The sequence below is a fragment of the Lontra canadensis genome, unplaced genomic scaffold, assembly GCF_010015895.1.
Source record: "Lontra canadensis isolate GAN:19392208 unplaced genomic scaffold, GSC_riverotter_1.0 scaffold3, whole genome shotgun sequence".
Taxonomy (NCBI): Eukaryota; Metazoa; Chordata; class Mammalia; order Carnivora; family Mustelidae; genus Lontra; species Lontra canadensis.
This window is the reverse complement of record NW_022630997.1, coordinates 17,717,968-17,744,062: the sequence shown is the minus strand read 5'-3', so window position 1 is coordinate 17,744,062 and position 26,095 is coordinate 17,717,968. Positions and strand designations below refer to the sequence as shown.

Genomic DNA, 26,095 nt, shown 5'->3' with positions numbered 1-26,095 from the left:
GAAAGAAAGAAAGAAAGAAAGAAAGAAAGAAAGAAAGAAAGAAAGAAAGAAAGAAAGAAAGACAGGTACTTGGGTGGTTCAGTCAGTTGGACATCTGCCTTCGGCTCAGGTCATGATCTCAGGGTCCTGAGCCCCGAGTCGGATTCTCTGCTCAGCAGGGAGCCTGCTTCTCCGAGCTTCTCCCTCTATGCTTGTGTGCACGTTCTCTCTCAAATAAACAAATAAAATCTTTAAAAAGAAAGAAAGAAAGGAAAGGAAAGAACTTGTTCTATCTCCTTCAGAAAGGCAGAGGAGAATTCATAGGGCTTGGAGAGAGAGGTCAATATAATTTTTCTTAGGATAAAACCTGACATTGCAGAAAGCAGATTTTTTATCCTAAGTAAAAGACTAGCCTGGAGGAAACTGAGCTCTTTTCACATAAGTAACATTCCCCATTGCCTCCCTTTCAAATACATCTACATTCAGAGGACCTCTCAAAAGAAACTACCATTCACTCTGGACAGATTCTCTAGTCTCTTTATAAGCCAATGGCTTGTTTTTCTCAATCTTTTTTGTAGGCCCTGGTTATTGATCATATCATTTCTCTGTACGCTTCTTAGGTCAAAGTTATCTCTAAGCCAAGAGCAATCAGACCAGAAGGGGATTGCTTAAATTCACCATTACCCGACCAGTCCAAATTCACTTTTGGTTGTTTCCCCAACTTCAGCATCCTTTTGGACCCAACACACCATGAGGCTGTGTTCCAGTCATCTCCATAAGGCCCTGTAAGTGGACCAGTAGTTTAGTCTTTCAGTTTCCTCAACTCCGTAGAGGAAATTCTTAGGTTTTCTAGGCCAAGCTTAAACCATCCTGCCTTGTGAGAAATTTCCTCTTCATTCAAAACTAATTCTCTTTTGCTACCATAAATCACAGTCTTTTTCCTTGACTCAAGCTCTTCAGGCTCACCACAGTTGAACTGAAAGATTCCATTCTATACGAGTAGCCAGGACAAAAAATAGCGAACCATATTATCCTAACATTTCTTCACGTCACGCTGCATACATGATTGGTTCAGAAGCAGCATATTGTTTAATTCTATGTTATGGAAAATTTCATTTTTCAACAAAGAGAGCGAGAACAGTGTATAATGGACCCCACAACTCTGCCTCAACAGCTGGCCTCTGCTAGCTCATCTTGCTTCATCTTCTCTCACATTTTCACTTGCATATAATTCTCTTTGTCTAAATCTTCTAAATACTACCATGGTTTAAAACTGGAAGAAGAGTAATAGGAAAAGAAATCTCCTATTGTGTCTGAGAGATCTAGAGTCAGTGATTAGAGTGAATCTTGGAGAAAGTATAGATAAGACCAGCCACCCTTGGGGAGAAAAATGAAGAATAAAAATTAGTAAAAAGAGAAAATTCATTCAAATACATTTAGTTTATTTCTGTTTGAGCTGCAGCTGATCAGCAAAGGCAACAGAAGTGGAGCGTTGGATTGGATTTAGTTCCATTAAATAGTAAAAAATGATACTAAAGTGTCATAACCTGTCAATTTTCTCACCTTGAACTGTACAGCTAGTTGTTTTGTGGGCTAATTCTCAGAGTTACCGTATACACCTACCTTCCTGATCCTGAAATAACCTGATATTGTATCCAACAATGCAGTTGAGAACATAAGTATTTTCTAAGGTTTATACTACAGGGACCAGAATAACAAAATCAACAAACAAAACAAAATTTTCTGCCTCCATAATGATCCTGGAAGAGGTTCCTGTAGTCCCAGGCTTTCTGGGAACAGTGGCTTGGGCTGTTCCTTAGCAGCTTTTTGCTTAGAGGGCACAGAACAGAGAAAGAATACAGCTTATTCCCAGTTAGAGTCCTCATTTAAATGCTAAGTGTTGAAGTGCTTTTTTGTAGCTCAGCGTTTCTCAGCAGAGTTTGCTACAATACATAAAGAAGGAAGGAAATGAGGACAAGGAAAGACAGCCTATCGATTTATAAAACATCCTGGAATACACATGGCATTTTAGTTTCAGAGGAAAAGACTGTCCCTTGAACATTTGTGATTTCCTCGGGAAAGAATCGGCCTGGGATTGTTTTGCAGAGACCTAGAATACACAATTGTCCCATCAGCTATTATATGGTCTTAGCCAAGAATTATTGGGCACAGGCTGGATTTGAGATAATGTGGGAATTTATTATAAATTTTAATACGATTTCTATTAAAACTGATGCATCTGTTTAACTTTTTTTTTTTTAGTTAAGTGGTTTATAAGACTTTTCATTTTTGTTGATTTTAGGGCACTGCATTATAATATGGAAAATTCACATTTACAAAAAAACAGTTTGAGAATTATTTATAGGCCTGAATTCCCTTGGAAGAAAGAGACATAGATATGGGAATGGGACGAAAACTACACATTCCTTCATTTTTTTATACTTATCTTGGGAAAAAACCTTCACTTGGCCCCAGTCTGCACTGCAATCATGTCTGTCTTTACTTTCAATGCCATCCTCCCTCAGTGAGTCTACACTGGCAGCTTTCATTTCATAACTGCTCATTTGCTGTAACCTCGCTTCAGTTCCTTTGCTCTACTGAAAATAGATCTCCCCGCTGATATCACCTCTGTCCCTTCTGGGCAAATTTTTGAGTAGGAGGCAACGTGTCTTTGAAATTCTGGGTATTTCTCTTCCCTTCGAAACTTCAGAGATCTGTGCCTTCTGTTTTCTAATCCCTTCCCCTAACTAAATGGGAAAGAGCCTGATTTCAATTATTTGGACTTTACAATGAATAAGAACTAGCCACGCTGTTCACTCCTTTAAAAAATATTTTTTGCATTTTAACTTTAATTCTTTCTAATTGTACAGTGAATTGCTCCTAGCTTAAATATCCTTGGGTATTGTCAGAGGGGGTAGTAAAAAACTTCGGACCAATGGGATATTATTTCACAGCCAGCCATTCGTAAAACTTGCCTTCTATGTCACTGTGTGTGTGCCCAGCTCCAGGTGTGCTGATGCACCTGTGTTCTGTGGGTCCAATGCTGTAGAGGATGGAGAGAATCACATGGAAACTCGCTCAGAAAGAGATATCTTTGGGCTCTCCCTGGCCAGAGACATCCTGTGAGTTCTAGAAGGTGAAAAGCCAGTTGTTACACATTCGTTCTAAGAGAAGCTGTTTCACTGGGGCACCTTCTAGCTACAGCTCCAGACAGCAACTCTCCTCAGGATCCTCCCCTCAGCCTGTTAGCTCCTTTCCCGTTCTCTCTCTGTGCTAGATCACCACACAGAGATCCGCACCTGCATTTGTTCACTGCCCCTTCTCTGTTTCCCCTCACCCCAAGCTGTAATCAGATGGTCCCTTCCGAAGTAGGCCAGCTAGAGCTTCAGGACCCAGAGACTTTTTATGGACCTCGAAAGATGAGATTAAAGGGTAGGGAGAAGCCAAACCTATTATTCAAAACTTGTGAGGAAAGTGAAGTTGTGTGTGTGTGGGGGGGGGGGGTGGATTGCCAAACCAACAAGGTGTCAGAGTGCATTGAGATGAAAGTTTGGGGCCCTGAGAGGAAAACACTAAATTCTGGAGATTCACATTCAGAATTTTGCTTTTTAAAAATATGTGGGGGAGCGGGAGGCACCTGGGTGGCTCAGTCAGTTAAGCGTCTGCCTTCAGCTCCGGTTGTGATCCCAGGGTCCTGGGATCGAGCCCTGCATCAGGCTCCTTGCTCAGCCGGAAGCCTGCTTCTCCCTCTGCCTGTAACCCCTGCTTGTGTTCTCTCTCTCGGATAAATAAATAAAATCTTTTTTTAAAAAAACCCTATGCAGGTTTAAAAATACATATACATAGGGGTGGGGAAGGCAAAAAGGGAATCCTAACTTAAATCTAAGCCCCTACGTTAACCACTGGGATTCAAATGAATCAGGGCACACTTGGCCAGGTAGTGCTCGCCTATGAGAAGTTTGCTGCATGACACTGAGTTCTTCCCTGGGAAAGGTCTCTCATACTCAGGGGAAATGGAGTCCAGCACATGAACTTGACCCGTAATAAGGGCCTACTCATGCAAAGGAAGAAGTAAGTCTGAAGACAGGATGGTATTTGGTACAATTGGTCCTGTGTCCATCTGTGCCCCAGGCCATATAGAATCAGCCATGTGTTCTCACCACAGCTGCCAAACTGCTATGTGCTACAGCCTCGTGGGCTACACTACTTTGGAAAATGCCCCCAAACAGGAAGAAATTGCTGAAACTAATTGGATAGTGGTTTAAACTGCTCATCCATCATTAGACATAACTACCAGAGAATGGGAACTTCCCATTTTCTGTGAACTTCCTAAGGTGGTAAAATAAATTTCGTCAAATGGTATCAAGTGACGAGGAGCTTTGAAAGTAGGGTGTTTGGATCTATGGATCGTAAATGTGAGGTAAGAAAACACAAAGAAACAAAAGAAACTTGGAGACTTTCCCAGAGCTAAAAGAGAAGCTATGGCACTTGTATTTGGGTTGTCCAATGTCCCCCCACCTCCTGTACCAGCTCTCTGGGAAAAATTTTTGCTGGTGATCAGACTGATTATGAAATAGGCAACTCAGGAGGCAATATGGCTCATGAGAGAAGCTGCATAAATACGGAGCTGTGGGTGTTTGACAGTCCAAAGAATTTCCAGTTGGGGTCAGATCGCGGCTGAATACAGCACTGAGGCCTTGCAAGGCTAGGAGATCCAGGAGATCCATAGAGCAGAGAAGAAATGGGGAAAAGATGGAAAGTCCACAGGACTCTCCTCTAGCATTACCCATAGCTTCAAAACTACAAATGCATCTGTATCTAGATGGTTGTTTAACAAGAACTAAAAAATATTTAGTAATTAGGAATGTAAAGACTTAGACACACATTGAAATGAAGGGGAAAGAACTGATACATGTTGACAGTAGAGGAGCTAGGCAGAGGGCAGGGAAAATGGGACAAGAGGGCATGATTTAGCTAACCAGCCTAGATGGGGGCAAGTGACAGCAGAGGGTATGGTGAAACATTATTGTAAGAGCTGAGAAGGAATGATGGAAAGAGAGAGAAAGAAAGAGAAATTACTACTCTCCCAAATTCTTACTGTTGGTAAATTAACTTGGGAGAAGGATGAGATGGCATCAGAAGCTTGTAGGAAAAAGTACAAACCAAGAACTGAGTTAGAGTCCCTGATGACAGTGGATTGATGACAAGAATGTGGTCTAAGAATATAAAATCATAACTATGGCATTGAAGACTTCCATGAATGGAGGTAGTCAGCAAGTTTCCTAGAGGACAGATGGCCCTTAGACAAACACTCAGAATCCTTGTGGGCACATTCCACCCCCCCCCCAAGATAGTTTATTCCTGGTATGACAAAGGTAAACATAAGTCAGTTACAATTGCTAGAGGGAAAACCTACAGTACCAAGAAAAACCACAGGGAAGGAAAGAAATCCCCATGATTTTAATGATCAGTGCAGCCAGAGACCCAGTCCCTCAAGGCAGTGACCAGAGAGCACTAGGAGAGCTACCAAAACCAGAAGGTACTCCATCCAGAAACAAAACAAGACAATGTCCATCAATTTGTCACTGTTACAGTTGGGGCAGCAATTGTCTAGAAGACTGAAGCAATAATTTAAACTTTCCAAGCCCTCAAATTATTACTTAGGTATTAGAGGCCTGTTCTCCCTCTGGACCAGTGTTTCTCGAAGTGGACTCTGAGGATCATCTTAGGAACGTGGTATACACAGATTCCTACCATCTATTCCCCCCATTACCACCACTCAACAGGAGTCTCTGGAACTGGGACCCAAGAATCTTCATGTTTAATAAACTCCCCAGAGGATTCTTATGGACTCTACCAGCTAATCCATGTGGATTAATTTTCAAATGCCTACACTGAAGTCTATTCTCCAAATCTCTGGCATTCCAGATCATGTACGTACGTATGTATATATGTATGTAACATTTAATTTTTATATATTTATATATCTTTTTATACTTTATATATTTAAATGATAAATGTATTTTTTAAAGATTTATTTACTTATTTGACAGAGTGGGAAAGAGAGAGCACAAGCAGGGGGAGCGGCAGGCGGAGGGGGAGGAAGAAGCAGGCTCCCCACAGAGCAGGGTGCCCGACATGGGGCTCAATCCACCTGAGCTGAAGACAGATGCTTAATCGACTGAGCCACCCAGGCACCCCTATCAACTTATTTTTATATAAATGGCATTTTACAGATTTACAGAAGTTTGCAAAGAATTGTACCGAAAAGTTCTATGTACCCTTTCCCCAGCCTTCCCCAGCATTAAGATCTTATAACCATAGTATCTCTTCCATAAAGCTTACTCAGACTTCTCAGTTTTACATACAACACTAAAGTTTACACTCCATTGCCCTAGACTGGAACCCTTCAAACAAAACAAAACAAAAAGCCGAAGCAAGACTAACACCAAGAGACAGGAGGAAGAAGACTGCAGTCCTGCCTGGGTCAGGCACTATGGCCACCTGACAGTTAAAGGGTATTGGTGGAGTGCGTCTGTTGCTTACACCCTTCACTGCTAGCACTCACAGGAAGGCCAGGAGCAGATCTAGGGGGATGCTCTCACCAAAGCCACCTTCTTTGGGCATCTGGGGAAAGGGGCAGGGCTAGCTTCAGGCAGAGTCTCATTGAAGAATTATCCTGCTTATCTGGCAGGAGAGCCCCATCTATTTGCTTTTAAGCCAATGGACACTGCCAGCTCCCAGCATAATAAAGAGTCTCACCTAAATCAGAAACTGCACTGGTGCTTATTCTTGAGGGAGTCATCCTAGGGATGGAGGAGGTCCAGTGTGAGCGAATCAGTAATAGCCAGTGTGCCAAGGCCAAGGATATGGCTCCTGGGTGGACAAAGGCACTTTGAGCAGGAGGTCACTGAAAGCTGAGCCCAGGAAATGTCTCAACAAAACACGAGAGAAACTCTAGTTGATACTTTTCTTCATCGCCCATTTCTTTGTGAGGATGGCACCTTTTGAAGGTGCTCCAGGCTGGGCCCACCACTTGGAGTCTCGGTATATGGGCAGGTCAGGAGTACTAGCAGGGCTGACAGCTCTAGAAATTTATCTAAATGAGTGGCTATGGAGTCTTCCCAGGATAGCATGGGATAGGGATAGCAAGATAGGGAATCAAGAAGATCCCAGCTATGAAGCCAGTCACTGGAACATGTTAGCAAGCCCCTCAGCTTCAGTCCAATGAAGAAGCCTGGTGGGTGATGAGGAGGCCATGTTATAGGCCAAACCTGAAGAATTATTTTACTGAAACCGTCTAAGACCACGCACACATATGGCAGTTTTGATACCTAAGTGGAAAAGCAAAGCTCTAAAATGGATTAAAAGACATCTGTCCCTGTATTTAAAAAATATATATATGGTTCCTTTAAGAGAAGTTTTAGGTTCACAGAGAGCTTGAACAGAAAGTACAGAGTTCCTGTAAATACTCCCCTTTCCCCCTGCACAGTTTCCCCCATTATTAACATCCCAAATTAGTGTGGTACATTGCTACTTTTTTTATGCATCGAACCCAGTCTAAGCAGAAACAGTCCTCCCTACAATGTGCTCAGGGAATATGGTGGTGCCCAGATAAAGCAGAGGCCAGGCCTGGCAGATATAGGTGCCTGGCAGACATACACACAGAGGGAGGGTTGGAGCAATGGAAGAATGGAAAAGCGGCAGAGACAATGTGATAGTTAACCGCGCTTGTTTATCAGTGTGTGCAAAACATCACTAAGACCTTCAAGAAGTAGTTATCAAGAACTTTTGGGGGATCAGGAGTCCTGAATTAGCAGGTGGGAATATGAGCAAGAGAAACATGGGTTGTGGAAAAGCATAGCAGCGAAGGAATACATGCTCCGGGATCACACTGACTAGGTTCCCATCCTGGCTTTACCACTTACCCAGCTGTGGGATGCTGGCTAACTGCTGCATGCTTCAGCTTCTGGTCCTGTAAAATGGAAGACATTATAGTTTCTACCTTATACAATGGTTGTGACAATGATACGAGCTGAAAACGTGCAAAGAAAGCACTTAAAGTATTTTCTGTGCACAGGATAAACATTCAGTATATAGCATAGTACCTACCCCATAGGGTTGCCCTGGAAATTAAAAATGATGATACAGGTGAAGCACTGCTTTAGAAGAGACGCACTCCATAAACGTCAGCTATTATCGTGTGATGGAAGTTAAATTTTAAATGGCATCAGTATATATACTGGAAGACTGTCAAAAGGAGAAGAAACAATTACAACATTTTTATTTGGTAGCATAAAAACAAAACTAACTGCAGTTATTTATGTAAATCACTTACCACTTATGTCTAATTACTATGAAGCACAATAACAATTACACATAACATTAAGTGTGTCAGATTGACTTTGCTAAAACTTCTGATTGTAACACCAACCTCTGTGTACATATGCTTAGTGTTAACTGTCTGTTGCTCTTGTGGTATGATCATCTGCTAATGTGGCACGGTCGTCTGCTCTCGATGTTAGAAAATTAGTGGGAGCACTGGCTTGCCAGACTTCCTTGTCCATATCCTCCCCCGGATCTTTTCCAGTGATCCTATTATCCTACAATGTTCTGTTCGTTCTGATGATCCTTCCATCCTTTTTTCAAAACCCTTTAATTCAATCCATTTTTAAAGAGCACTTACTCTGTTCAAGGTACTGTAATAGGAGTTGGAGGGGATACAAGGATAACTATGGCAACCCCCACTTACAGTCAAATATCAGGGAATAAAAGGAAATCTTAATACGAGGCAGAAGAAAGTTGCTATGAATCTTCAGGAAATGCTGGTTGTGGCTTTTGAACTAGATATTAAGAGTAAGTAAAATTTTTATATGGAATTGACTATTCTGGACATTTTGTATAAAGAGAATCATACAATTTATGAAGCAGAGAAGGGTGGGGGAGTTGCAATTTTAAATAGGATGACCAAGAAAAGCTTTAGGGAGAATGACACACAGGATTTAAAGGCTGAATGCAGGTGAAGGAACAAACTATGTGGAGATCTGAGTAAAAAGCATTCTGTGCAGAAAGAACAGCCAATGTGATGGCCCAGAGGCTGAAGAGTGCCTGGTGTGCTGGAGGAACAACAAGGAGACCAGTGTGCTGTTAATGGGGGCCAGATTGCACAGGATTTTATAAAACATGATAAGGTTTGGCTTTCTGCTCTATGTGAAAGAGGAAATCAGGGCACCTGGGTGGCTCAGTGGGTTAAGCCTCTGCCTTTGGCTCAAGTCATGATCTCAGGGTCCTGGGATCGAGCCCCACATCGGGCTCTCTGCTCTGCAGGGAGCCTGCTTCCCCCCCCCTTTGCCTGCCTCTCTGCCTACTTGTGATCTCTGTCTGTCAAATAAATAAATAAAATCTTTTTTTTTAAAAGAATAGATTAAAAAAAAAAGAAAATCATTGGAGAACTTTGAACAGAAAGTAGCAAAATTTGATTTACATTTTATTTTTCTAAAGATTTATTTATTTATTTATTTACTTGATTGGGGGTGGAGGGAGGGGCAGAGAAAGAATCTTCAAGCAGACTCCCACTGAACGTGGAGCCTGACATGGGGCTCAGTCTCATTCCACATGAGATCATGACCGGAGTCAAAACCAAGAATTGGATGTTCAACTGACTGAGGTACCCAGGTACCCCTGATCTATATTTTCAAGGGACTGATCTTTAAATAGACCAATCATTTTGAGAATAAAATGTGGGAGAATAAGGGTAGAAACAAGGAGATGAGTCAAGAGGCTTTAACAATAATCCAGGCAATGGAGCTCCTGGCTGGCTCAACTGATAGAGCATGTGACTCTTGATCCCAGGGGTTGTGAGTTCAAGCCCCACACTGGGTGTAGAGATTACTTAAAAGAAAAACCTTAAAAACAAAACAATCATCCAGGCAGGAGACAATGATAGCTTGGACCCAGGGACAGCAGTGAAGGTGTTGAGAACTGACTAGAGTCTGGATATAATTTGAACCGGAGTTGGCAGGATTTGATGACAGAATGAATATGGGATATGAGAGAAAGAAAGGAGCCAACGATGATTCCAAGATTTTTGTCTGACAACTAGAGGAGGAAGTGTCCTTTACTCCAGTGGGTAAGACTACAGAAGGAGCAGGTTTGGGGGGGGGTGGCAGCAAAGATCAGGAGTTAAGTTTTGGATGGATTAAGTTTGAGATGCCCATTAAACATTGAAGTGGAATATGCAAGTCTGGAGTTCAAGAAAAGGTCTGAGAATTGTTAGGAGGGTAAGGCACAAACCTTCTGAGTGACACTCCATCTGGGTGGTATCTTCAGCAACAGTCCATATGGGGAATGGGAAGCTTGTACTTCGTCTAGGAGCATGGTGATTATACCATGTTCTATACAGCTGCCTCCGCTTGGTAAACAAATTGTGTATCTTCTACTGTTTATTAGTATCTTGCCTCCAATCACATAATTGTCCCTGGGTAATACCCATAAAAACACTTAAATTCCTTCCTTTTTCACTCTCTTTCCACTTTCTAACCTCACACACTAACTATGCTATCTGTAATCCATATTGTATTTTACTCCCCAATAAAATACCCTTGCCATTGTCTCATTAATTAAGAACAAGATCCTCCTCCTTTGGTGTTCACAAGGACATACTACCTTTTTTTAAATTGAGATATAGTCAACACATAACTTCATATTAGTTTCAAGTATACAACAGGATGGTTTGATATGTGTACATACTGCAAAATGACCATTAAAAGAAGTCTAGCTAACAATCCCAAGTCTTTTCCTAATACTGGATGGTCTGGATATGAGGAAGCCAGCCATAATGGTTCACATATGTCTGCAAATAATTCTGGGGTTAACAAACATTAATTAATGGAAATGTCCACACAAAGCCTACAGTCTTGTCCCATGGCAGGTGTTCAATTAAATCTAACTGATTAATCATTTTGGCTCAACCAGCTCATCATACAGATCTTTACATATTGTAGGATCTTGAGGAAAGAATACTATCTCCCACCATGGCTCTCTGTGATCCCAACTTAGTATCTTCTTACAACCCAGGCTCATGGCAAAGCTTTCTCTTTTCTCCACGACTTGATTTTTGTTTTGTTGCTGTTTTCTTTCCTGAATCTGTCTATCCTCTGAATGGGAACTAGCCTCGGTCTGGCCTGGTAATGTCCAAAAGTCTTTGCAAATTATGACTAACATAAAGATCTCCTCTATGAGCCAGAGCAAGACTCTCCGGTGTTACCCCGTTATAGCCACACCTATCCCCAATCCCTAACCCCTGACAACCACTAATCTATTCTCCAGCTCTATGATAACCTATTTCAGGATTGTTGCATAAATGAAATCATGAAGTATGTAGAAATCATGAAGATAGAGCATGAGTGGAATAGAGGAAGAGAGAGGATCCTAAGCAGGCTCCATGCCCAGTAGGGAGCCTGACACTGGGCTCTATCTCACGACCTTGAGATCGTGACCTGAGCAGAAATCGAGTCAGATGCTTAACCAACAGAGCCAATCAGATGCCCCAAAGTATGTATCCTTTTGAGATTGGCTTTGATCACTTTTTATAATGTACTTGATGTTCATCTGTATTATTGAATGTATCAATTAGTTCATTCCTTTTCCCACCCAGTAATGCTCTGTGGCATGGATGAACCACAGTTATTTTATCCACTTACCCTAGGAAAGGTATTTGAGTAGCTTCCAGTTTTGGAGTATCATCCATATACCATGTACAAGTTCCTGAGTAAAGACAAATCTTCATTTCTCTGGGCTAAATACCCAAGAGCAGAACTGCTAAGTTGAATGGCAAGTCCATTTATTTCGGTTTTGAAAGAAATGGCCAAACTATTTTCCAGAGTCAGATTATTTATTTTTGGAATTTAATTATGACTCAGTTCCTAGAAAGACAGTCTACTACTTCTTTTTTTTTTTTTAAGATTTTATTTGAGAGAGAGAGAGAATGCGTGTGCAAGCAGGGGGAATGGCAGACAGAGGGAGAAGCAGCCTCCCTGTTTAGCAGGGAGCCCAATGTGGGGCTTGATCCCAGGACGCTGGGATTGGGACCTGAGCTGAAGGCAGACACTTAACCAACTGAGCCACCCAGGCTCCCCTATTTACCTCTTTCTGATTGGAGAACTATCCTTCTCAGAGTCCTATGGAGTCTGATGGCCTTGGATTCAATCCTGCTTCAATCACTTATTAGATGGGTGAGACTGAACAAGTTTTTACCTTTTTTGAGTCTCAGATTCTCTATTTAAAAAATAGGAACATTAATAGCCAATACAGTAAGAATTTAACAAGATCGGCATGTAAAATACTCACAGTAGAGTGCTGGTACACAGTAGTAAGTTCATGCTCTCTCTTCCCACTCCATGGCAAAATAATAATCAAATATTACTTGCAACATTTTTGTTATTTGAAATTTTAAAAATCAAAAGAAAGCATGTTAGCCCTTCTTCTTCTTCTTCTTCTTCTTTTTTTTTTTTTTTTTTTTTTTAAAGTAGCTTCCACACCCAGCATAGAGCCTAGTGCAGGGACTGAAACCACAATGCTGTGATCAGAACCTGAGCTGAGATCAAAAGTCAGATGTTTAACTGACTGAGACATCTAGGCACCCTAATGTTAGCTCCTTTTGTGCATGTTCTATTAGATAAATTTATCTTTAATAGATCACTTCTGCATAATTTTTCCTAGGAAAAACCATTTTCATTTCTTCCTATCAATTATGTTTGCTGAGGTAATCCCTATAATGATTGGCAACAGAAATGAGTTGGTATATCCCCATTAAGCTCTGTGGTTTTTGTCTCTTCTAGGTCAGTGAACAATTTCCTGATGACGGGTCCAAAGGTAAGAAAAAATGGCCTTTGATTTATTTGGATTTCACTGATCTTAGCTTCTTGACTGAAGACTATACATGTCAATTTATTTTCATGATATCCACATTTTTTTATTAGCTGTGTATATTCCAGAAGTAAAGACGTGGCATGGAGAGGGTTAGGGATGCACCCAAAAGAACACAGCAAACTACTGTTAGGACCAAGGCAAGAACTCAGGAGAACTGATTCTGAATTTATGGCCAGAAGTTCCAGAACCACAAAGTCAATGGCCTTTCCTGGTGTCAGGTTGCAGCCACACATCCTTCTCAGTGCAGTGGTAGGACACAGCTCTCCATCTTTAAAATGCTGGCTTTGTACTCCATGATCTCTAAGGACAGTTCCAGCAGCCAAATGTTCTTTTCTAAGACAGTAATTATGTAATTTGGACTCATTTTGAATTATGTAATTTGGACTCATTTTGGAGAGGCAGAATAGTATAGTGAACAAAGGCTAGCAAGGTCTAGGGGCACCTGGGTGGCTCAGTTGTTAAGCGTCTGCCTCTGGTTCAGGTCATGATCCCAGGGTCCTGGGATTGAGTCCTACATGGGGCTCCCTACTCAACAGGAAGCCTGTTTCTCCCTCTGCCCCTCCCCCTGCTTGTGTTTTCTCTCCCATTGTCTCTCTGTCAAATAAATAAAATCTTAAAAAAAAAAAAAAAAAGGCTAGTGAGGTCTAGATCTGGTAACATTGAATTTTGTTCTTACTGTTACCATGCTAGCTGTGGGACTTTGAACAAACCGCTTTACTTCAACTTTCTGAGCCTCAGGTTCCTAACCTATAAAAATAGTACTTCACAAAGTTATTTCACAAAGTTATTTGTGATGTTAAATGGTATAGCATATTTCATTAAAGTGCTTACTCTGTCATTATTTTATTTTTTAAAAAAGATTTTATTTATTTGTCAGAGAGAGAGAGAGAAAGAGAGAGAGAGAGAGAGAGAGAGAGCACAAGCAGGGGGAGCAGCAGGCAGAGGGAGAGGGAGAAGCAGGCTCATTACTGAGCAAGGAGCTGAACAAGGGACTCACTCCCAGGACCCTGGGATCATGACCTGAGCCAAAGGCAGATGCTATACCGATTAAGCCACCCAGGTGTCCCTGTCATTATTTTAGAAGGAGAGAAGAGTGGGCAGGAAAAGAGATGCATGGCCAGTTCAGTGCAAATGCCTCCCAAGTTCAGCTGGGAGTCTGAATTTTGACCCCTGTGTTTCTGTAGGCCTACTTGATCTATTCCAGCAGTGTTGCAGCTGGTGCCCAGAGTGGTATTGAAGAATGCAAGTATCAGTTTGCCTGGGACCGATGGAACTGCCCCGAGAGAGCCCTGCAGCTGTCCAGCCATGGTGGCCTTCGCAGTGGTAAGGAAAGCCTCGGTCACAGCTCCCTTGACCCCCTGGCCATAGGTTAGAGCCCCGCTCTTCAGGGATGGCCCCCTGCTGCTTCTACATCAGCATCCTAGTCCTCACCTGGTCTCTACTCTCAGGTGATCCTGTCTCTGGGATCTTCTCTGTCCCTTTTCCATCTCCTCCTTCTTACAAAGCTTTTTTTTTTTTTTTCTCTCTCTCTCTTCCCAACACCCTCACTGCTCAATGCATGGACCTTGCCTCACCCCTAGTCTATAACATCTTTGGCCTCCCAGTTGGCTAAGAGCTTCCTCACACTATAAAGAGCATCAGGAGGTAGGTAGGAGTATTAATTCTTCATGCCTCTTAGCCCCTTCTTTCAGCAGCTCAGCAGAGAGGTACAGGATAAGTGGGGACTAACGTGGACACCAGATTCCCAAGAAGATAAAGAGTGGCCATACCAGTCAATGAAGTAGCTGTTAAGCAGAGGTTTTTTTCAGGACTAGCTGGCCCATGACTCTTAGACTTCAGTATTTCAGGAAGGAAAGGGCACGAGTTCTTTACGGCCTGGCCTTCAGATTCATCTCCTTCCCCATTTCTTCCTCTGGCTCTTTGCCACCTAAATCCTTAAGAATCCTGTAGGTCAACAGTCATCTAGCCACCTAGTCATAATGTGTGACCTGAAAAGATGGGAGGGGAGAAGCGTAGCCCTCAGACGGAGGCTGGAGCAGACCGTGGAAGAGGGTAAGGTACATTGTAAAGGTGGAGAAACAGGTTGGAGCTGGGGATGAGAGCACAGTGATGGCACTCAAGGGAGACAGCATGACTGGCACTCTCTGAGTTGTAACCCCTGCTCTGACTCCCCCATTTTTGTTCCTGCCAGCTAATCGGGAGACAGCGTTTGTACACGCCATCAGTTCTGCTGGGGTCATGTACACTCTGACTAGGAACTGCAGCCTCGGCGACTTTGACAACTGCGGCTGTGATGACTCCCGCAACGGGCAGCTGGGTGAGTAGAAGTACGGTGGGTGGCCAGGGCAGGCCGGTGAAGTTCACTACGAAGAAAAGTTCGGCGGGTAGTTTGGTGGGTGAAGGACAGTGGTATTCTTCTAAATCTGGGGAAATCAGGGCTGCCCCGTTTAAGCCAAAACCCTAGAAGTGACAAACCAGGCTCAATGTAGCTCAGGGCCCTCCTTCTCCAAGTGGGGGGGTTTCCTTAGTTTAAACACAACCAAGGAACACTCCCTGTGGATTCAATCCTGCTACTCTCTCAGAACAGAAGGAACATCATTCCATGTCCCCCTACTAGGGGACATGCCTACCCATTTCCTTTCTACGCTTTACCTCCACTGTCCTCTGGAATCCTCTCTGACCTCCCAATTCAACTTTCAACTTGGTTGGTCCATATTATTTCTATTGTGCCCCTGCCCCCCAAGCTGGTGCTTTCCTCTCCTTTTTCGGGCCATTGTCAATCGCTCACCAGGCACGAACACACTCTGCCCAAAGACCAGAGACGGCGTGTAGAGGGCCAAGCCGCAGGCACCTTGCACAGAATCCACTCCTCGAGGACTTAGGTCATGGAGCCCAGAGCAGGGAACTGGCTGAGGCTGGAAGTGGAAGCGGAAATGTGGCCTAAACAAATGTAGACTGAAACTGATCTGGAGAGAGGATACTTGCCCAACGCCAAACCCAGTTAGAAACAGTAGCCCAGGAGTCCATGCCCGCCTGCTCAACGACCTTTCCTCCCCTCGAACCATTCCAGGGGGCCAAGGCTGGCTGTGGGGAGGCTGCAGTGACAACGTGGGCTTCGGAGAGGCAATATCCAAGCAGTTTGTCGATGCCCTAGAGACAGGACAGGATGCTCGGGCAGCCATGAACCTGCACAACAACGAGGCTGGCCGCAAGGTGAGTCCTGCAGCCCCCGGGGTGAGGCAGCTGGCTCCACTCTCATCAGCCCTAGGTGCGGACCCCTCTTCAGTTCATTTAACAGATTGGAAAAGCGAGGGTCCAGGTCCGCCAGCTACATGGACTAGCTAGCCGCCTCGCAATCCCCCAGCAGCCAGCTTCCCCGCTGCTTACTCCCTGGCCAGCTCACTCCTAGCTCTCTCCCCAGGCGGTGAAGGGCACCATGAAACGCACGTGTAAGTGCCACGGAGTGTCCGGCAGCTGCACCACGCAGACCTGCTGGCTGCAGCTGCCCGAGTTCCGCGAGGTGGGCGCGCACCTGAAGGAGAAGTACCACGCGGCTCTCAAGGTGGACCTGCTGCAGGGGGCCGGTAACAGTGCCGCCGGCCGAGGCGCCATCGCCGACACCTTCCGCTCCATCTCCACGCGGGAGCTGGTGCACTTGGAGGATTCCCCGGACTACTGCCTGGAGAACAAGACGCTGGGGCTGCTGGGGACGGAAGGCCGAGAGTGCCTGCGGCGCGGGCGGGCCCTGGGCCGCTGGGAGCGCCGCAGCTGCCGCCGGCTCTGCGGGGACTGCGGGCTGGCGGTGGAGGAGCGCCGCGCCGAGACCGTGTCCAGCTGCAACTGCAAGTTCCATTGGTGCTGCGCGGTCCGCTGCGAGCAGTGCCGCCGCCGGGTCACCAAGTACTTCTGCAGCCGCGCCGCACGGCCGCGGGGGGGCGCAGCGCACAAACCCGGGCGAAAACCCTGAGGGGCTCCTTGACCCCCTCCTTTCCCCATCTGTCCTAGGCTTCTTTTAGAGAGACCCCAGTGATAGAGGAACCTAGGAAATGCCCCCGCCCCAGCATCCCCCTGCCCAGGGATCCCAGGAGGGAGAGACACCACCATCTCTCCAGTTTCCAACCCTTTTCCCACCGTTTCCCCTAATTCTTCTGCGCTCTCCTCCAACTCTGTCCCCATCATCCTCACCCGGCACACTTAGGTGTGAGAACTCCCAGTCCTGAGATTTTGAGCTCCTGAACTTCCTTGGACTAGGGTGAGAACAGGCGTGTCTCCTCCCCTTCCTTGCTGCCCTAAGGCCTGACCTGGCCTGGCCGATGGAGCCTGTGGAAGAGCACTGCCCAGATTCACAGGGCCTGGCCGGGGAAAGCCATGCTTTTCCCTTTCTCCCATTTTCTTGCACCCCTCCTCCCATTCTTCTGCTGCCAGGTCTCTACCACAGCCACATCTTTTCTTTCTTCAGAGCTCCTTCCCTGCTTCTGATTCCCTGCTAACCGCTGGCAGACACCCCAGCAATCTCTAATGCTTTCTCTCTTGTTCCCGTTCCCTGAAGAAAAACTGACAAAACTGACCCCGGAAAAAGCATGTGTTTGGGGCTTGTTTCCCAAAGGCAGGGCCTGAGGATGGAAGAAGTGGGAACCCTAGCAGGGTGACTTGCTGGAAACCAAGGGTGCTACTCATCCATGTGATACAGTGACTCCACCCGTCAGGCCATGACCTAGTGACCTTCAGACAATCACCCGAGGTACCCCAGGCATACCCACAATGTCTGGGAACTATGTAAGGGCAGACGACCAGCCACTCCCTGCCCCTGAAACTTCTCCCTGCTCCTAACCTATTCCTTCCTAGCAACCGACTTTACCGCTCCTCCTTCCTCAAAGGATCCTTGTTTCTCTGAGCCAAGACTGAATGAAATAAAGCCCATTTCCCATTCAGACCCCACTCTGTACCTCTAAAAGCAGGTCATGAGGAAGGAGAAGCTGGGACCTTTCCTTTTCGCAAACCCTGGATCTCAAACAGGCAGGATTCAGGGCATTGGATATTTGCCTTCAATAGGTAAACTTCCTGCGATGAAACTTTCCAGTTGGAAACTCAGCACCTTGAACTTTAATTTATTGAAGTCCCTGTGATATGTGCCTTCTTTTCTAGGTATTGAACTTATTCTTAGGGACATTGTGGGGGGTGGAAGGTAGAACTTCTAGGCCCTCTCTTCCTTCCCCCCCTTGCCAGAACACTCTTCCAAGCTTCACTTTCCCGATGGCCTACGTAGTTAACGCTGGGCTGACTGAGGCTAGCCTGCCAACAATTAGTGAATCATCCACACAAATCTTCCCTCAGTACATTCACTCAGAAGCTAAGAGCTCACTGCTTGTGAGCTCACTGCTTGAGAGAAAAGCAGAACAGCAGGAACTTACTTGCTTCTGAAAGAGGGCTCTGGAGAGGGAAGAGTCAAACCCTGACAGATTCTCTGTAGCCCATGGAGCTTCCCAGCCATCTCCCTCCTCCTAACCCGGTCATGGGTCTGGACACGGGACAGCTCTTTAGAACTGGTCAGATGCCAGCCCACCTCATCCTACCTCCCTGAGTAGGAAAGGGCAGAGAGATGTGGCTCCAAGTAGGTAATGGGCTAAGGCTTTCGAGGCCAACCCAGGAGAGTGGAAAGGCTCCTTGTATATTCCAAATTGGGACAGTGGCCAGGTCAGACTCCAAATCCCTACCCTCATCCCTGTACATCCTCTGGTCAACTAACACTTACTGAGGGGAGAGGCTGCCTGCCCTTCCTCATGGGGGACACACTTCCCTTCAGGATCTCCTAGGGCTTCATTTCCAGCTCTATCAGCAAAAGCCCTTTTTTGCTCCTTCCCTCAGCTTTGGTCTGGGCCTCGTGAATCTCCCAACTTGTCCTTCTTCCCTAATCAGGTAGCAGCATATACTAACCTGGCTGTCCCACTTGGCAGAATTACTTAATAGTGTACCATAAGAAAATCTGGCAAGGCCGCTAGAAAATATAAAAGAACGGGGCTGTAAAGGAAAACTACATTCTCCAAGTCTCTCAGCATAAAAGCAGGACAATTATTGTGCTTTGTAGTTGATAATCCCCGGCCAGTACTTGAAACCCGTCATTGCTGCCAGAAAGTTCTTTCATAGGTTGTTGTTTTGTATTGCCAAATGGATATGATTGATAACCAGATTCATCTGAGTTCTATAAAGAAAACATTATTGAGCTAACTCAGATCTGTATTGCTTTTTTTCCTCTCTTGCATTATCCACGCATTCATCCGGTCATTCAGCAAACACTGGTGAAAATACAGCGGTGAACAAACAACACAGAGACTTCCTTGCATTCATGGAGTTTAAGTTCTCTCTTACGCTCAATCACCAGGGTTGTGTTCCCCTTTGCAAAACATGGACGAGTCCAGAACAGCTGCTTGGTAGGACACCCTGGCGGTCAACCAGTCAAACCTTTTGTTTTATAGATTAAAACCAATGCTGAAAAAGATGTCTGTCTTGCTCAGCCAACTAGTAAGTTACTGTGGGGTACATACTGGAACCCTCGTCCCTTCCTTCCTCTTGCATACCCTTTAAGGCCCATGTGTCTCCACCAGAGAGAAGCAGAGGGAGATCCTGAGAAGTGACAAGGACACGGCGTGGGGGGAAGGGGGGCGCAAAACACTCTCCTTCCTGTTGCTGGCCTGTGGGCCTACACACAGGCAGGGCTTTCTTTTCTTGAAAAGAATCCCAGCTTCAACTGGCCTTAGCAGCAGGTTAGGGCAAAGACAGAGCCAGGGTCGTGCTCAGCCCTGGTGGTGCTGGCGGTGGTGGGAGGGGAGGGCAGGCCAGGGCACCCGCCTATTGTGGGTCTGGATTGGATGCTTCCACTCATTCATTTCCTTTTAATTAACCCGCATTCCTGGAGGAGAAATATTTATGTTGGCTCCCATAGAGGCAATCCGCAGACTGGAAAGAAGGGGATAGAAAGCCTGCCTTAGCAAAACAATATCTCTAAAGAGCTCAAGGAGAGAAAATAAGAGAACAAAATGCCATTAAAATAGCCTTCTACCCCCACTGGAGTCAATGAAAACTTCATTTCACATGCTAATCCCCCACTCCGCCCCTTCTCTTCTCACAACACCTTTCCCGAAAGTGTTTGGGAAAAGTCTTCGCAGTCAGTACACAGCTCCCTGCAGCTCAGACTTCTCCTTGTGTTAGTTCAGGGCCCCAAGTGGGGCTCTCGCTCCAGCAGCGGCTTTTTTCTCCCCCCCTTTAATTTAAACAAAGACTTCAGAGTTCATCAACCTCCCACTGAAATTCACAGCTGCTGAACAAACTAATCCCCTCTCCCTGCCTTTCTTCCCTTCAATGGGCTCTTGGCTTCAAAGACACTTTGGGAAAGGACTTTGCTGGGGCTCACACTGCTTCCTCAATAGAAGTTAGTGCAAGTATTATCTGAAGAGCAAGTGGCTTTACAAACAAATACTGCCTAACAATCCCTTCCTTCCAAACACACACATCTAGCCCACAGACATGATGGGATCTACAACAGGATTAGAGATAGTACCCCCGGCTTCACACCCAGCCCCTTTGTGCAGCCGAGCTCAGCCCTGAAGTGGTGTGGGGAAAACCCTAGAGCTGAACGTCAGGCACGGACAGACACATACACACACACACCAGAGTGGCCACAGATGCTGCAAGGCCTTCTCCTCGCACGCCCTCCTTTCTTCAACTCTCTAGACTCCCCATGGGTCTTCAAGCCTCTCTCCTGCCTTACTGGGGTGCAGGGAGCAAGAACAAAGAGAATAGGAAGAGAGATAAGGGCAAAATAGGACCCAGAGGAGACAATAATTGGGAGATGACTGAGGAAACCAAATCAAAGCAGCTTTATTGCCCACTAAGTACATCAGTGCTTCAAATGCAAAGTTCAACCATGAAAAGTGCAGCCAGAGAAGGCAGCCCTGAGACATGTGAGGGCTGAGGAGAAGGGCCTCCAACCCTTGAGGAGCAGTGCCAGAAAAGTCTTTTGTTAATATGGCTCCTGTTGCAGAATGGGGTTGATGATCACAGAATGAATGGCCAAGGGCCTTGGGCCAGGGTCCGGGCAGGTCAAATCAGGTCAGGTCCCCGCAGGCAGTGGTCCCTCTGCTCCTGTCTCACAGCCTAGGACAGCTCCCAGCAAAAGGCGGTGCGCCCCTTCTACTTTCCGCCTAACCCAGCCCTCCCCTATGATACTGGCAGAAGAGAAGGTCTTGTAAAAGGAGCCAAAGTTCCTCCTCTTGGTTCCACCCAGCACCCACCCCTCATGTCCATGACTTGTTCAAAAGATGAACAACAGTCAATTCTAGCCCAGTCTTTGGGGCTCAGAAATTAAAGGACCTGGAAATATGAAGTCAGAGGCAAGGAGAAGGTAAGGTCAGGCTCATAACCCACAGAAGGGGAAAACAAATCCCCACAAGATGCGTACAGCAGACGTAGACTTGGAGGTAATGATCCCGCTCAGCCCTCCGAAGCCACACTTACACAGAATCCCCCTGTGGGAGAAGACGCCTTGCTCCGGTCCTGTCAGAGTCCAGCATCAGGGAAAGGGAAGAACCGGCTCCCTCTGCCTCAGAGGCCAAGAGCCTTGGGCAGATTCTAGAAGGCCAGGCATAAAGGGGTGGAAAGCAGGCACTCTGCTAGCTTAGAGGCAAGCCCACTGCATCATATACCCAGCAGCAAGGGAAGGGGGTGGGGGAAGACAAACAAAACCCATTCCAAAATTCCCCCTTTTCTGCAGGGAGGAGTTAAGTCACAGCAGAAGTAGCTCCGGGCAAGGGAGGCGACCTGGTTTACATGTGCAGCTTCTGCGCAATGGTGAGGACAGCCTTCAGGACGAGCATAAAGCTGGAGACCTCGCTGAAGCTGCTGCAGGCCACCACCTGGGCATGCACTGCCAGGCCCTGCTCGAAGTCTCCCGCATCCACACATCGGGCTACCTCGTGAAGCCCAGCCAGGACATGGGGCGAGAGCTGTGGGCGGAGGGACGCTTAGGTCAGGGAGCCCAACCCAGCCCCTGCCCTGGGAGCATGGAACAGTAAGAGAGGATTTAAGTTCTGAGCCCAGGGTCAGGCAAGAGGTCTATGTGTGTATTTTGTGGGGAAATCAGGTCACTGAGACCTATGGGAAAGGACAATGGGGTCCCTCTGGTCACGGCTGATGGTGGAGGGCAGGGGACAGAGGAACACCACCAAATGTACTTACTGTGCCCTGGCAGAGCTTATCATATAGGCATTCTAGACGTCGGGCTGCCTTATCCAGCTTCCGTTTTGTCTTCTGCAGGGAGGGAAATGGATTCTGACTCCAGCCCCCGAGACTAACACTACACAGGACTATAAAGAATCACAGTATGTCAGAGCTGGAAGGACTTCATGCTGCTGCTTTCATTTCACAGGAGAGGAAATGGAGGCCCAGAGAGGGTAAGTGACTTGTGTAAGCTGACACGGCCAGTACATGGATGGCGGGTCTCCTTACTCCTAGTTTCACCCTCCCTCCAGTGCCCCATGCTGCCTTGCCAAGAGTTAAGCCTTGGTGCTGCTGGGCCCTGTTCCTAGGTGCTAGACTCAGACCAGACGAGCCCCCACTCTTGCCCCAAGTAGAGATATCAAGTAAGTACAAGACACAGACAGCGGCTCAGGGACCCGAGAGAAGAGTCACACAAGGAACTGATCTACAGCTCAGGAATGCTGGCAACAAGCCAGTGCTGTGAGGCGGACACTGAGGGGAAGGCTCAGACTTACTAAATCAGTGGCAGACAGGGAGCAGCGTCGTAGAAGCTTCTCAAAGCTGGTCTTCAAGGACTGATGCTCTGGAGGCAGCTCTTTCCTTTCCACCTTCTCAGGGGGCCGCTGCTGAAGTTGCTGAGGAAGGAGCAGGGAGACAGGGGAGACTGGCAAGCTGTCCTTCTCACAGCTTCCCTACAGACTAGTCCTCAGTGACTCAGTGTCACGCTGCTCCCACTAAAGCACAGTTGGGGAAAGGGGGTACTCCCTCTTCTCTGCAGTAAGGACATCTGGGACCTGCCCACACCAGCTCCCCGGTGCAAAATCTGCCTTCCCCTTGATGCCTGAGACCCATCTCCCATGCTCCCTGCTTTTCTATACCCAGGAAGAGTTGCAGTTTCCAAGAGGAAGGTTAATGCACTGTTCCTCTCACCTGCAGGCTGAATTCTCCTGGAGCTCCTGGGGGAGCATGGCCCTTCCCAAGGACAGAAGGCTGTGAGGAAAGGACCCCTTGTGGCTCAGGGGTGAGGCTCATCACTGGAGCAGTGATAGGTGCTGGGGGCATAAATATCTCTGACAACTAGACACAGAGAAAGAAAGACATATGAGTCTAAGCTGAGAGACTTCCTAGGCCCTGCTTTGAGAGAGCAACAAAAGTTCTGAGTGAGCAAGGGAACAGAGTAGCAAGTAGGGAACCAGGAGACGGGGAGATTGATACATGCATGCAAGAAGGAAAGAGAAGCTGGCGGGGAGGAGAAGAATGAGTGAGGAAAGGGATAGGACAGTGTGTGTGCTGACAAGCGGACGGGCTGAATTCTGGAAGAAAATAGAACATGGGTCATTGGTGAATGTATGGAGGTAGGTGGCATGAACTGACCTTTTTCCTCTGGAGGTTTGCCCTGGGCATTGGGGCATTTTTCAAGGAGTCTTGAGGTCCTGCATAGCACAGATAGAGGTATTTAGGGGCACAGTCAGGAACCCTGGAAATTCAGTCTAAAGGCCAACAGAATTATTTGAGCTGGAGTCGATCACACCTCCCTCTGTAGACCAGACAGGCTCAGCTGACATTCTTCAACCCAACGGCCCCCAAATCACTGCTGTGAGGAAAGGTGGTAGTGGAGGGGGGTAGGGAGGGAGGCAATGACCCAGAAGACAGAAGCCATGGAAAGAAGACTGACCTGGGTGAGCAGTGGAGGGGCCAGTGATCGGGAGGGCACTAGAGCAGGCAGCACCTGGCCCTCCCGGGGGATGTGTTGTAGAGAAGTTGACAGGAGGGGCTAGGGACCGGAAGCTTGTAGGGCTGACACCTGGGAGTCTCACGGGAAGTGGAGGGAACAGTCCAGTCGTCTCAGCCAGAGAGGTAGAGCTAGGCTGTATGGTGTCTGGGGGTACCACGGGTGGAGGTGGACCAGGAAGAGGCCATGTTCCAGGGAACCCCAAGGGGTTAGGAACTTGGGCTTTTTGCCCACTTAATAGAGGTGGCTCAAATAAAGCTGAAAAGGAACAGAAACAGGTCATTTGCCACCAAACTTCAATTTGGAAGAGACTCGGAGCTTATCAGGGAAGAATAAGGCAGCAATAAAACACAAACAAACATACCTAATAATGATAATGAAAGATGAGTATATGGGTATGGAGACCAACCGTTTACAGAGTACTTTTAACTATTCCTCATTTGACCCTGAAAACAATCCTGTGGGGTTGAAATGACCAATATAATAGCTATTCTCACTTTTCAAAAGAAACAGTGGCTAAGTCTGTTGCCCATAGATACAAAGCCAGTAAGTCATAGTACCGGGGATTCAGACTTCAAATTCCAAGCTCCTCTCACTATACAGTAGACATGATGCCCCCCAAACCCATGCTGGCCATGCCAACTGTTATCCTCTGTGCTCTGCCCAGATACATCTTGACTCACTCACTCACCAGGCCTTACACTAGGGGCCAAGGGCAAAGGCTGGGCTGCCTGGGGCTCAGGTGCCCTGTAGTCACTGATATTCTGTGTTTGGGAGCTTTGATAAGGGCCAGGATGGGAAGATATCAAGGGTGTCACTAGTGATGACTGAGGTGTGAAAATCCTTGGTCTTGGAGATGGAGTTGGAACCTGTGAAGAGAAAAAAGGGTCAACACCTGGAAAGGAAAAGAAGGGTAAGTAACGGAAAATAAAAGAATAAAGAATATGAAACAAAAATCTAGTTCTTAAAATAAAAATCAACAGAAACTATGTCTCTATAAAATGTGACAAAGAGGGGCATCTGGGTGGCTCAGTCTCTTAAGCGTCTGCCTTTGGGTCAGGTCATGATCCCGAAGTCCCAGGATCCCTGTGCCTGGCTCCCCGCTTGGTGGGGAGTCTGCTTCTCCTACTCCCTCTGCCCCTCCCCCTGCTTGTTCTCTCTCTCTCTCTCTCTCTCATTCACTCTTTCTCTCTCAAATAAATAAGATCATAAAAAAAAAAAAGGATAAACAGAGTGGGAGGAATTATTCTTCCTCATGTCAAGACTTACTATATAGAGGTAGTACTCAAGACAAAGTGGTATTGTTGGAGGAAAAGACACACAGATCAACACAATAGAATAGAGATCTGAGGGGTGCCTGGGTGGCTCAGTGGGTTAAAGCCTCTGCCTTCGGCTCAGGTCATGATCCCAGGGTCCTGGGATCAAGCCCCGCATCAGGCTCTCTGCTCAGTGCAGAGCCTGCTTCTCTCTCTCTCTCTGCCTGCCTCTCTGCCTACTTGTGTTCTCTGTCAAATAAATAAATAAAATCTTAAAAAAAAAAAAAAAAAAAAGAACAGAGATCTAAGAAATAAATCCATACAAATATGCCCAGTTAATTTTTAATAAAGGAGCAAAATCAATTCAATGGAGGACAGACAGCCTTTTTCTTTTTAAGATTTTATTTATTTATTTGACACAAAGAGAGACAGAGAGAGAGGGAACACAAGCAGGGGGAGTGGGAAGGGAGAAGCAGGCTTCCTGCCAAGCAGGGAGCCCCATGTGAGGCTCGATCCCAGGACCCTGGGGTCATGACCTGAGACAAAGGCAGCGGCTTAACGACTCAGCCACCCAAGTGCCCGAGACAGCCTTTTCAATAAATGATTATGGATATCCACTGGCCAAAAAAAGGAGCTTGGCCTAAACTTCACACCATATGCAAAAATTAACTCAAAATAGAACACAGCATAACTGTAAAACATAAAACTATAAAACTTTTAGAAAGAACACAGGAAAACTTTAGGGGAGTGTAGACTTGCAAAGACATAAAATGTGTGATCCTTAGAAAGAAAACTATAAATTGGACCTTATAAAATTAACAATTTTTGCTTTGTGAAGGACCCTATTTAAAAGATGAGAAGATAAATTCTTACGTAGTTACACACACACACACACATGCGATCTGAATCTACAGATCGTACTAATATCAGTTTCTTGGTTTTAATG

At 46.1% G+C, this 26,095-nt stretch overlaps 2 protein-coding genes across 9 annotated transcripts in view; one reads left to right on the top strand and one right to left on the bottom strand.

Moving 5' to 3' along the window:
• Positions 1-17,784, top strand: part of WNT8B (Wnt family member 8B) — a 24,292-nt gene extending 6,508 nt beyond the window's left edge. The window contains exons 2-6 of the mRNA XM_032882310.1: positions 12,819-12,852; positions 14,094-14,232; positions 15,101-15,226; positions 15,980-16,122; positions 16,331-17,784. Coding sequence (XP_032738201.1) covers positions 12,819-12,852; positions 14,094-14,232; positions 15,101-15,226; positions 15,980-16,122; positions 16,331-16,876 — 988 coding nt within the window. The 3' untranslated portion in view covers positions 16,877-17,784. The remainder of the gene's footprint in view (positions 1-12,818; positions 12,853-14,093; positions 14,233-15,100; positions 15,227-15,979; positions 16,123-16,330) is intronic.
• The window catches only part of SEC31B (SEC31 homolog B, COPII coat complex component), a 42,427-nt gene continuing 24,444 nt past the window's right edge, over positions 8,113-26,095 (bottom strand). For 7 of the 8 annotated variants that reach the window (XM_032882269.1, XM_032882265.1, XM_032882258.1 and 4 more), the window contains 7 exons: positions 24,585-24,762; positions 23,837-24,151; positions 23,536-23,594; positions 23,092-23,238; positions 22,677-22,796; positions 22,141-22,212; positions 20,761-21,908 (listed from right to left, as the gene is read on the bottom strand). In XM_032882269.1, coding sequence (XP_032738160.1) covers positions 21,729-21,908; positions 22,141-22,212; positions 22,677-22,796; positions 23,092-23,238; positions 23,536-23,594; positions 23,837-24,151; positions 24,585-24,762 — 1,071 coding nt within the window. In that variant the 3' untranslated portion in view covers positions 20,761-21,728. Of the gene's footprint in view, positions 8,230-20,760; positions 21,909-22,140; positions 22,213-22,676; positions 22,797-23,091; positions 23,239-23,535; positions 23,595-23,836; positions 24,152-24,584; positions 24,763-26,095 lie in introns of those variants that run through there. The other variant, XM_032882291.1, reaches the window with a different exon arrangement.